Source organism: Salvia miltiorrhiza, chromosome 1, assembly GCF_028751815.1.
Source record: "Salvia miltiorrhiza cultivar Shanhuang (shh) chromosome 1, IMPLAD_Smil_shh, whole genome shotgun sequence".
Taxonomy (NCBI): Eukaryota; Viridiplantae; Streptophyta; class Magnoliopsida; order Lamiales; family Lamiaceae; genus Salvia; species Salvia miltiorrhiza.
The window spans coordinates 43,961,185-43,973,286 of NC_080387.1; the positions used below are offsets into that span (position 1 = coordinate 43,961,185).

The 12,102-nt window shown below is 34.8% G+C and overlaps 1 protein-coding gene and 1 non-coding gene across 2 annotated transcripts; one reads left to right on the forward strand and one right to left on the reverse strand.

The window, feature by feature from the left end:
* The first annotated feature begins 4,072 nt into the window (after positions 1-4,072).
* On the forward strand, positions 4,073-5,427 carry LOC131008500 (uncharacterized). Its single transcript, XM_057935373.1, has 4 exons — positions 4,073-4,083; positions 4,197-4,913; positions 5,006-5,144; positions 5,227-5,427. Exons 1-4 carry the CDS (start codon positions 4,073-4,075, stop codon positions 5,425-5,427), a joined length of 1,068 nt encoding a protein of 355 aa, XP_057791356.1.
* Positions 5,428-9,674: 4,247 nt separating this feature from the next.
* On the reverse strand, positions 9,675-9,755 carry TRNAL-AAG (transfer RNA leucine (anticodon AAG)). Its single transcript has one exon. It is a non-coding gene; the product is annotated as a tRNA-Leu (tRNA).
* Positions 9,756-12,102: the final 2,347 nt, after the last annotated feature.

A 12,102-nucleotide genomic window follows, 5' to 3' on the forward strand; every position in this document is an offset into this window, starting at 1 on the left:
AAAAGTTATAAAGATAAATTGCATGGTAATAATTACTAATAACAACTAATTTCAAATTTGATCAATTACATAGAAACGGCGGAATTCACACATAAGTTTAATTCTAGTTTTTATGCAACTAAAATGCATATCTCACTTAATCAATTCAACATTATCACTGACATTCATCGTATTTAATCACACAAAGTTTCAAACAAAATCACTTTTTCTCCCTCCAAATTAAATTTTGTTATTGATTTTATATATCCAAAGATATAGTGGGTTATTTACTTAAGTAAAGCCCAACCTATACAAATTAGATTTTAATAATTTGAGATTGAATTGAATAATGAGCTTAGAAATTGGTTAATATTATGTTATGGTTTAATAATTAGTCTTATATATGTACATATTTAAACTACAAAAATTTATAAATATTTATAATATATACACACACATATATATATAAAGAAGTCGAAAAATTTGAGGGGGTCGGCCGCCACCACTTGCCATCCCCCTAGCTCTGCCTCTGCCTTTGGAGAACGACCTCTTTCGCGCTTAGGCGGCACTTGCGACTCAACGAGCATTTGCATCCACTGACTAACCTGTTCATCTAACCTGCTAATTCGATTAGCACTTTCCAGCTGATCTGCATCAGAGGGAGTGGGTGTAGAGCCCTTCACCGGCTCAGTTTGTTGACTGCATGCTGATTGCACAAGCTTCTCCACCCGTTGGAGATTCATCTCGTTACCCTCAGCCTCGGGTAAAGGTATCTCTACCACCACCTCGACCCTAAATTGTCCCACAGGAGAGAGGTCTGCTGGATTATCTCAAACAGTCGCCTGTAACAGATCATATCCCGATAGGTGACCCGTAGTCTCGCCCTGCAGCACCACGGTCTGATCTTGTTGCGAAACCTTGTCTCTACCAGTCAGCATATTGGCTTCAGCTTGCTCCGGTTGCAAATCCGCTTCCATGCCATTCGAAAATGGCATATTTTTATTTTATTTTCTATAATCCTACATTTATTTCCTTTAATAATATATAAATAAATTTATTTTATTATTTTGTAAATAACAATTCTCTCTTAACATGCAAATCTCAATTCCAAATATAAATTTTTTCATAAATGATAAATCTGTTCTTTATTTATGTTTCTTTTCATTTTCATCTTTATCTTTCTTTATTCCTAAAAAACATACATTAAAGTTAATAATAAAATATTCAATTTACATATCAAACTAAAGACCGTGACAAGAGCTATACTGTAAATAATAGATTTAAATTAAAAAAAAATCAAGTGAGAAGTTTCAAAATAAAATATTTTTCTATGTTCCCTCTCTTATTTTGCACAGTATAGTTTATATTGCATTTAAAGATATTCTATATACATGTAACTTTGATTTATGGAAATTTTTATTCTTAACTTTATGACGTGGTGAAAGAAAAATTAGCATAATTGTCCAAATAATATATGGTTTGATATTATAATTTTATTTAAATATATATTATAGTTCTTATGTTTCAAAAGTAGTAGCAATCTTAACCTCAAATCTAAATTAGAAAAACGATCATAATATGTGATATCTTTACAACTTGATACTCAAGCGTGAAAAATTGTACTTCTATGTATCTTCTGATAACACTCACTTTTTCATGGTTTTTAATATTCATATGATGTCAATTCTATAGGAAATTGAGTGTTGGATGATTGTTTTGTACTCTATCTTGTGAAATATGATATTTGCTCGTACTTTGATGAATTTTACAAAAATATGGAGTCTGAATTTGGATCGATGGTCTTAATGAAAATTGTAGTTCGTCTCGATACGAGTTCGTAGGCACAAACGGTTCACAAATCTAAATTCGGACGAGGAAGATATGACTGAAACAAGAAAGTCGCGTGCAGTAGTGAATAGTGCCCGACGAGAATTTCCGAATTTTCGGAATTTTGCGGGATTTTCGGATTTTATCAGTATTTTCGAGCTCTATACTGTATTTATCCAATGTGCCTATATATAGGTCTTCTTTTGATCTATTTAGGGTTCCCAACTTTATTTTTCAGTTCTCTAGCTTTTAGTTTTCATTGTTTTCCAGTTTTTTAGAGCTTGGATTAGATTTCTGCAAGGATTGAAGATTCAAGATTATTCTTTCGGTTTTATTCAGAGTTTTTATTTAATTCAGTTCTTTCAATTGTTGTCTTTTTAATTATGTTTATGTTTTCTTTTGTTATGTCTGGCTATGTTTTTAATATGATTATAGGGTTTGTAATAGTTAACTGAATTTATGTGATTAATTTGTTAATACTTTTTTGTCTTCCAGTTTATGATTCATAATTCCTGGTGCTTGAATTCTTGTTAATTATCTGATCAATAGTTTGCATGTGTAGCTATTCAGTTTGAGACCTAGCGGAGATAACTGTTTAGCGGATTTAGGAATGTATGATATGATTTTAACCTTGAGACCTAGCGGAGATAGGTGGATCATAGAGAGCTATTCTTATGTGCTTTTGGGAGTTAATAGATTTTCTTGAGACCTAACGGAGATATAGAATTGACTAATCTACGATCGTTGTTGCTCTAGTGAGAGTAATTGATTAAATGTGTGATCTCTCATCATAACTGGATTAAACTAGTAATTAGGATTAATAGATTGATTATGTGAATTTGGTTAATGACTTTACTTCCCTAGGATCAGTTGTTTTATTATTTGATTTATCCCTGTTATTATTTGCTTTGTATTATTCTAAATTCCAATTCAATCATTATTATTCTGTTACCTGGATATTGTGAAAATATGAATTGAGAATATTTAGAGTTATTTTGTTTATCAGTCTCTGAGGATATGATACTCAGTTACTTTTTATTTGCTACAATTATACTGTGTTAGTTGCAGTTTACGTTGCTGGTAAATTAGTGATCACTTTCCTATATAGTAAAGTGTGTAAATAAAGCTCATAATTATTCTTTAATAAATAAGCATAATTTAATTTGTATGACTTTCTATCACATTGCTAGGTTATTCATTGCATTTTATTTAATTGGATGATGTAATTAAATTATATCTTTTAGTCAATATTTCAATTTGAGAATTCATTATTTATTAATCTTTTGTTATTACAATGGACCTCGAATCTAAATTAGAAAAACGATTATAGTATATGATGTCTTTACAACTTGATACTCAAACATAATAATTTACACTTTTTTTTATCTTTACCATATAGTAAAGTGTGTAAATGGAGCTCATAACTATTATATACTCCCTCTGTCCCATAAAACACGCATAGTTTGGGACGACACGAGTTTTAAAAAATTCTGTAAAGTATAGTATGAGTAGGGATGTCAATCGGGCAAACCCACTCGGTTTCGGGTCAGCCCATTCGGTTTCGGGTTATTTTCGGTTCGGGCTAGTCGATTTTTTTATTTTTCGGGCTAAAATTTTTCGACCCTAACCCTAACCCACTCGGTTTCGGGCTAGCCCGTCCGGGCCCGCAAGTTTTACGATTTTTTATATGTTTATTTTTTTATAGATAATCATATTATTGTAATAAAAATATGTTGTATTTTTTAAATCAAGACATTTCGCTTTATTTTAGATACAAAAATTAATGTTTTTTTAACATAAGTTTACATAAGGGTTAATAGCCAAAAAATACACGAACTTTCACCAAATTTGCAAATTGCACATGACCTTCAAAATTGGCCTCAGAATACATGACCTTTTAATTTAATCGCGATTTTCCCCCGACGAGATTTCCGATCAGAGCCAAGTTTGACCGGTGATTATGTGGACATTACGTGGCATAGTACGTTGCTAAGTTATACACGCTGGCAAAAAAAGAGTAGAAAACGTCGTCGTTTTTTCTAACACAACCTTCATCTCCTTTGATGCACCACCTTTTACACTTACGGTTGAATTTGGAGGGAAGATAGGACGTCGAAGGGGTTTTAGGCAAATCAAAGAAAAATCGAATCGAAGCAATTTCTTCAACTATTCCGACAACGAACAAGCTACGAAGGCAAAGAGATACGTTTGAAGAGCACGTCTGAAATCGAAGGAAGATAGAAGGTGGATTTCAGAGTGTGATAACATGGGTGGAAGGTATGTTCGTAAAATCGCGAATTTCAAGTGTGATATTAGATAGTTCTTAATTGTTGTATTTCGCATTCGGTTAGGGTTTGGAAAATGATTTTTTTTTCGCTTTTACATTGCAGTGATAACTTCTCACTATTCGTTCATCATGGTGGAGAGTTCCGTGAAGTTCAGGGCTTTGATGCTTATGGTGGGGGTAAAAAGGTAGGGTTTCATGACCTTGATGTAGATAAGTTTGGTTTTTTTGATTTGAAGGATTTAGTGGAGAGTTTGGGTTATTCTGGATGGGCTAAGTTAGTCCATGTCAAACCTAAATCATATGTATTTAGGGTAATCAAAACCGATAAAGAGGTGATGGATATGTTGGGTTTCCTTACAGATGTTAATAGAGTTGTTAGCGTTTTTGTGGAGGGGGAGATTAGGAAGAGTGATGTTGGGGCAGTTGATGAGGGTGATGCTGGGGCAGTTGATCAGGGAGATGCTGGGGAAGGGGAAGATGATCAGGGAGATGATGGGGAAGATGCTGAGGGAGATGTTGGGGAAGGGGAAGATGATCAGGGAGATGCTGGGGAAGGGGAAGATGCTGAAGAGGGGACATATGAGCCTTCTCTTAAGGACTTATTGTCAAACTTGCCTACTATAGATTTAAGTGGAGGGGATTGGGTGCTTGAAAGGTATGATGGAGGATTAACAACTGACTCAGAGGAAGAGTATCTGCCCTCTAATGCTGAAGAAAGTGATGATGCAGATGATGATAACAGGGAGGGTTTAGATGATGATAACAGGGAGGGTTTAGAGGATGAAGGCTATGTGGCTGTTAAGAAAAAGCAGAGGGAAAGGTTTTAAAGAGAGTTGTAGACCATTGATAGGCTTAGATGGATGTTTTTTAAAGACTTACTTGGGTGGGATCTTGATGTGTGCTGTTGGAAAGGATGGGAACATCTGCAATAGCATGGGGAGTGGTCAGTGTTGAGAACGAGGTGAATTGGAGTTGGTTTGTCAAGCATCTGGTAGATGATCTCGAGATCGGCAGTGGTGAAAACTACACCTTCATCAGTGATCAACAGAAAGTAAGCAATCTTTCAACCTATTTTAACAACTTATGCATTCAACTTGTAATATGCATTCACACTTGTATTTTTCAAATAACAGGGGCTGATGAATGTTGTGAGAAATTATGCTCCAAGGGCAGAGCATCGGAATTGTGCCCGCCACATCTACATGAATTGGAAGAAAGACAATAAAGGAGCAACTTTGAAGATAATATTTTGGAAGGCTGTCAGAGCTACAACCGAACAACAATACAAGAAGGTGCTTGAGGAGATGAAGGCTGAGAGTGTTGGAGCTTACTAGAGCTTCATTGAGAGGGACACTTTCGAAATTCTGTAAGGCCTTTCTATCTTGCAAACCTTGTTCGGACATGGTAGACAATAATATAAGTGAGACTTTCAATGGCTGGATACTTAGTGCTAGGGGAAAACACTTGATACACTGTATGGAAGAGATCAGAACAGCCCTTATGATGAGGCAAGTGAAAAAGTTACATGATATGGCAGTGGTTTCTGATAAGCTTTGTCCTATGATCAACAAGAAACTTGAGAAAATGAAGTTTCAGTCTAGGAACATGAACACTATACCTGTACTTGGGGATAAGTTTGAGGTAGATGATGAGGGTGAGAAATATGTTGTCAATATTCCACAGAGGACATGTACATGCAGAGTCTGGGAGCTTACTGGTATACCTTGCACACATGGTCTTGCTGCCATTAAGTACTTGAATGATGATGCATCTAACTTTGTGCATGAGTATTACATAGTTTCCAAGTATTTGCTGGCTTATAAATATGCATTGGAGCCACTGAATGGTCCATTGCATTGGCCACAGTGTGAGGGTAGTGTGATTAAGCCTCCAACAGTGAAGAACATGCCTGGGCGGCCTAAGAAGAATAGGATTAGGGATCCCCATGAGGTTGATCCCAAAAATCCTAATACGCTGAAAAGAAAAGGGCTAGTAATGACTTGTGGTAACTGTGGTGAGCGTGGTCATAACACAAGGGGCTGTAAGAAGGAGAAGGTCGAGAAGCCAACAAAAGAAAAGGGAGCAAATGGGAGGCCTAAGAAGAATGAGGCTACAACAAAGGACAGGGGAAGATGCATGTGATGTCCAAGGCAGAGCAAAAACAGATTTCCATGGAGAAGGCAATTGCAATGAGGGGTGCTGGACTCTATATCAGTGAGGGCAGTGGCAACCAATACTTTAGGGTACTTTTATGTCATTACTCTTCAATTATTTTAGCATATGTGTATGATGATATGTTAACTCATTTTGACACTAATTCTTGCAGACACCTGATCAAAGGGGTGTCACCCATACCATTCACGGAGGAGAATCAGGTGGCAGAGGAAGAGGAAGAGGAAGACCAAGGGGTGGTGCAAGAGGAAGAGCTCGGGGTGGTGCAAGAGGAAGCGCTCGAGGTGGTGCAACCGGCAGTGTTGCAAGCAATCAACCGTCAGGAAGCACATTGTTGGAATGCTCAGCTACACAAGAGAGCATTAACAAGTGATTGAAGACTACAACAACTTTTGATTTGCCTTTGAATCTAGGCTTTTGAATGTCAGTGTTGGATAAACATAAAACTATTTCATCTTTCTGTACATTATAACCTTTTTTGGCACTTTTGAATCTGAAATGATGAATGAATGGAGATGACACTTTTGGTTAAGTTTGTGTATCTTTGTCAATCTTTATGTAAATTCATTGTCTTTGAATAGCTTCTGAATGGATGAATCAATGACGAATGAAAGATAAACTACATTCAAGGGCATGCTTCTTCATTCATTAACAAAGGGAAAATTACATCTTAGAATACATAAACATAATTACCACAACAATCAAAGCAAAAGTGAGAATTCTAAGTCTACATTCCATTGCTTTGAACCTTGCTTCCACTGAACTTGGCATATCTTTCTTGTTTACCATGGACTCAAGGGCTTCAACTCCATCACCTTCATACCCACTGTATTTTTCACACATCATACCCTCCAATTCGACGATTGCAGGCTTGCAGCATCTCTTTCATTTCTCAATTTGTTAAAACAGAGCTTGTAATATGGTGTTAGCTCCGGATCGACCCAATCCCATTAACGACAATCCTCGCCATCTCTCTGTCCACATTCAACGTACCTCCTCTCTGGATTGTTCTCAGTGTGAGAAGTTTTCATAATCGCAGGTAATTTATGAAAACATCTCCTTTCAACGCCTTTACTCGACCTCTCAATTGACGAAGAACTTCGCGAATGACTCATTATTCTTCGTCGATCTGCCTTCTTTCTTCTCGATCCGCGTTTATCCCTTTAATTCAACACCATTTCACAAATCGGGAGAGCTTCCATTTTAGGCGCAAGAACCCTAATTGTAGAGAGGAAGAGCTCGAACCCTAATTTTACTCGACCATCTCTTATATTAATTCACATAATGTCACAATACGACGTCGTTCAATGTGTTAAATTGTAAGTAATAAACGACGTCGTATTCTTACCATCGCCGGTCGACCACGTAGGCAAATTCCGGGAGCCACGTCAACAGTGGAGCATGTGTTGGTCAACGCGGGGGAAAATCGCGATTAAATTAAAAGGTCATGTATTCTGAGGCCAATTTTGAAGGTCATGTGCAATTTGCAAATTTGGTGAAAGTTCGTGTATTTTTTGGTTATTAACCCTTTACATAATATCTAACTTTAATTTTGTTTATGATAAAAATTGTATATAGATTTAACATAAATGACTATCTTTATTTGACTTTTATATTATAGATGTTTGTTATTAACCATTGGAAAAAATCAAAACATATTCTACAAGCATCAAAATGTTATATATTGAATTAAAAAGTAACGTATTAAAGTTTAAAAATCAATTATTAAGAATGTGTTCAGTTAATCAGGTCAATCCACTCGGTTTTCGGGCCAACCCTATCGGGCTCGGGATATTTTCGGTTCGGGCCATTCGGGCTAAAAATTTTCAGCCCTAACCCACCTTTTTTATCGATCTATTCGGGTCGACCCGTCGGTTTCGGGCTTTTTTGACATCCCTCAGTATGAGTGCAGAAATGGACTCACATTTATTGTGATGTTTAGTAGGAGAATTATTACTATAAATAGGGTATGCATATGTTTTTATGGAACAGACAAAAAGAAAAATTTTACATATTTTACTGGGACAAAGGAAATAGTAAATAAGTAGAATTTAATTAGTAAGACTTCCTATCACATTATTTAGGTTATTCGTTGCATTTTATTTTGTCAAATAATTAATGTTACAACAAAATGTTTGTCAAATTAATCTCTAATTCATAGTCCGATGTGATTTGAGATTCTTACTTTCCTTAATTCATTATCTTAGGTGGATTAATGAGAAATTTTTATACTTACTTTTCTAAATTTCTACATATATTTACTTTAATAATGATTTATTATTTCATTCTATATCTCCAATATTAATTTTCTCTCTCAACATGGAAAATTTTTCTAAATGATAGATCAATTTTGCGTTTTCTCTTTTTCTTATTTTCATTCCTGCCTTTATTTTTATTCTACTATATTAAAAAAAAATTAGATTTCAATTTGTAGTCAATTTCAAAATCAAGTGGCAATTATGTAGTTATAATAAAATTGGAAGTTTATACGTAAACTATATTTTTTTCTTTCTATTTCCTTTTTCTTTATCTTCTTCTTCTTCTTTTTTTTTTAATTGTGAAATTCGACTAATTATAAAATATTTAATATGCATATCAAATTAAAGATCACGATAAGAGCTTTAATTTAATACATTTCATGTAAATATTTGATTTAAAAAAGCTATATATATTTAAAGATTAAAATTTAAAAAAATTCTCTCTCCTCTCTTATCTTTTTTTGAATAAATCTACTTTTCAATTCTTTTTTTATTTTTTTTTTGCATTTTCGTAATATCAATTTTTATTATTGTGATTTTTTTTTTATTTTTTTCAATATTTAGCTTAAATATATTTGATTAAAATTAATTTTGTATTATATTTATAAATATAATAATTAAATTAATACTAATTTTATATAAATATAAAAATATGAAAACATTTCACGTGCATTTATACGAGGTGTAAATGGCAGCTAGTATAATGTAATATGTAATGGACACAAAGATCCCAATCCAATATGCTAAACCCTGTATTATTCTCTTTTTTCTCGGCAGAAAACATGAATTATTCTCGTTTTACGCCCACACAAAACAATAAATACTTGTAACATAGAGTATTATTCTCGTTTTAACCCCTAAATGAACTTTTATCTTTTACTATCTTTTTTCTTAGCAGAAGCTGCAGAACACATGTATATTTTCGTTTTAAGCCCAAACAAAACAACAACGTTTTAAGTCCAAACAAAACAATAAATAATTGTAACATAGAGTACTCGTTAAGCCCAATAAAAATAAAAAATATTAAAATAAACTTTCAAAATAAGCCCAATAAAAACTCATTAATCCCAATAAAAACTATTAAAATAAACTTTCAAAATAAGCCCAATAAAAACAATAAATATTAATAAAATAAACTTTAAACACTTATTTGTTGAGAGTGGGATTTGAACCCACGCCCTTTCGGACCAGAACCTTAATCTGGCGCCTTAGACCAACTCGGCCATCTCAACTTGTTATAATAAATTCTCAAAATATTATAAATATAATATTATATCTACAAGTTCAAATACATCAGAATAATAATTATAAATATAATATTCTCATTTCAAGATTTAAAAACGACAAAAAATAAATAATTGTTGTAATAGGATTTCAAGAAAAAAAAAAAAAAATTGAAGGGAAAAATGCATGGAACATAAACTTTGCTCCATCTTTCATTTTGCACATAACTTTTGAATTTTTGATATAAAATCACCAACTTTCGATTTTGTAAAACTTTTCATAATTTTTAATTAATAAATACATAAACTTTGCTCATTTTTATATTTTGCACATGACATTTGATTTTGTGGAAATATATAAAACTACCCAAGTATCTCGAGTTCAATTTACCCCATACCCACTTTTTGTAATACATTTACCCCATGACCATTCACATTATAAAATATTAAAAAGTACACTGAGTACCTAATGGCTTAAACTTTGTGCGTACTTTTGTGTGTGTGTCAGAATTGGAAGTTGTGTAAATTGACCAAATTGAATGAAGTATGAGATGGGTAGGTAAGCTTGTTTTATTATGTCTTGACCCCATTTTTTTTTAGGGTTAATTGCCGCAAAATTCAAAAGCTTTTTCAAAATTCGCGATATTCTCATCAACTTCAAAATCGGCGTATGAATACATGAATTGAGAATTCGTTCTTAATGTTCCCAAAATTAAAAAATCCGGCGAGATGACATGGCAAATACCCATGACATGTCAATTTCATGCCAAATCAGCTATGACATGTCATTTTTTTAATTTTTTAATAATTTTATTTATTTATAATTAATTTAAAAAAAAATAAAAGTCATCTTCCCTAACCCATCCCCAAACACCCCCCAAACCTACCCCCTTCCCCAACCGCCGGCGCCACCCCAACCACCACCTCCCAAACACCCGGCCTGCAAACACCCCAAACCTACCTCATTCCCCAAACCCCGTCCACCTCCTCCATCTACCCATGTCGCCGCCTCATCCACCCACGCCGCATCCGTCCACCTCCGTCAGTCGCCTCTTTCTCTCTCCATTTCCGGCTCGTCAACAGCCCTCGCCCAATTTCATCCCCATTTTAGTTTGTGGATTTGGGTTTTTGTTGATTTAGGGATTTTTGGATTTGGGGATCTAGGGATTTTTTGGTTTGTTGTACGTGTATGTGGAGTTTCCGTCCACAGCGGTAGTGGGAGGAGCAATGGCGGCGGCAACTGTAGGGGTGTTTTGGTCTATTGCTGCTGTGAAAATTGATGTGGAATCGGCGGCGGCGGTGGTGGAAGTTGAGGTGGAATCGGTGGTGGTGGCTTCAGATGGGCGGTGGCTTGAGATGGGTGGCAGTAGGGGTGTTGTGGTCTCGGCGGCAGTGGTGGTCTGGTGGCTGGAAGTCCGGAGCCCGGCAGCGGTGGTTGGAATTGAAAATCAAGATTTTTTGTTTTTTTTTTAATTGTAGTTGGAAATTAAAACGACGTCGTTTTGATTAAAACTAAACGACGTCGTTCCTTTGGCCGGCCGACATCGCCACGCTGGACATTCCGGTGTCCATGTCAGCTTCAAATTGGGGGGATTTTTTAATTTTGGGAATATTAAGAACGGATTCTCAATTCATGTATTTATTCGCCGATTTTGAAGTTGGTGAGAATATCGCGAATTTTCAAAAAGCTTTTGAATTTAGCGGCAATTAACCCGTTTTTTTAAATCTAAAAAACTCAGATTCACGCATTTCTTCTCTCTTCACGCATTTCTTCTCTCTATTTGCGGAAGATAGGTTGATTTCTCTGTGGCGCCGGAGAAAATGGAAGCACCGGGAGAGGTGAGGTGTTTTTTTGTTGTATTAATTTCTCAATTTTTGTTGAAAAATCAACGACTCAGTCTTTCTCAAATTCTCAATTTTTTTCAGTCTGCCCAATTGATTTCATTGCTCGTTGATTATGTTTATTTTCAGGTTTTGCATTTTTTTCTTGTGTTGTAGGCGTGTGTTATTGGAGTTGTAGTGATGCTCAATTTTTTCCAATTTTTTCTTCAGATCTAAGACAAGACAATGGATACAATTAATATTTTGATGAAATAATTTAGTGAAATAATTTAGTGAAATAATGATTACATATGTAATATTATTTGAGCAAAAAACAATGGATATAATGAATTTAGTGCATAATTGCGCATACTATGTAATTTGCGCATAGTTACTATGCGCATTGTGAATTGCGCATAGTGTATTGCGCAGACCATGTAATTTGCGCATAGTTACATTGCGGATTGTGAATAGTTAAATTGCGCATAGTTAAGAAGAGGCCCAAGAAGTAAATTGCGCATAGTTAAATTACAGT

Coding starts and splice junctions, on each gene's coding strand:
- LOC131008500 (XM_057935373.1), top strand. Junction 4,914..5,005: donor AAGAAAAAGCAGAGGGAAAG/GTTTTAAAGAGA, acceptor GCTGTTGGAAAG/GATGGGAACATCTGCAATAG. Junction 5,145..5,226: donor TCATCAGTGATCAACAGAAA/GTAAGCAATCTT, acceptor TTCAAATAACAG/GGGCTGATGAATGTTGTGAG.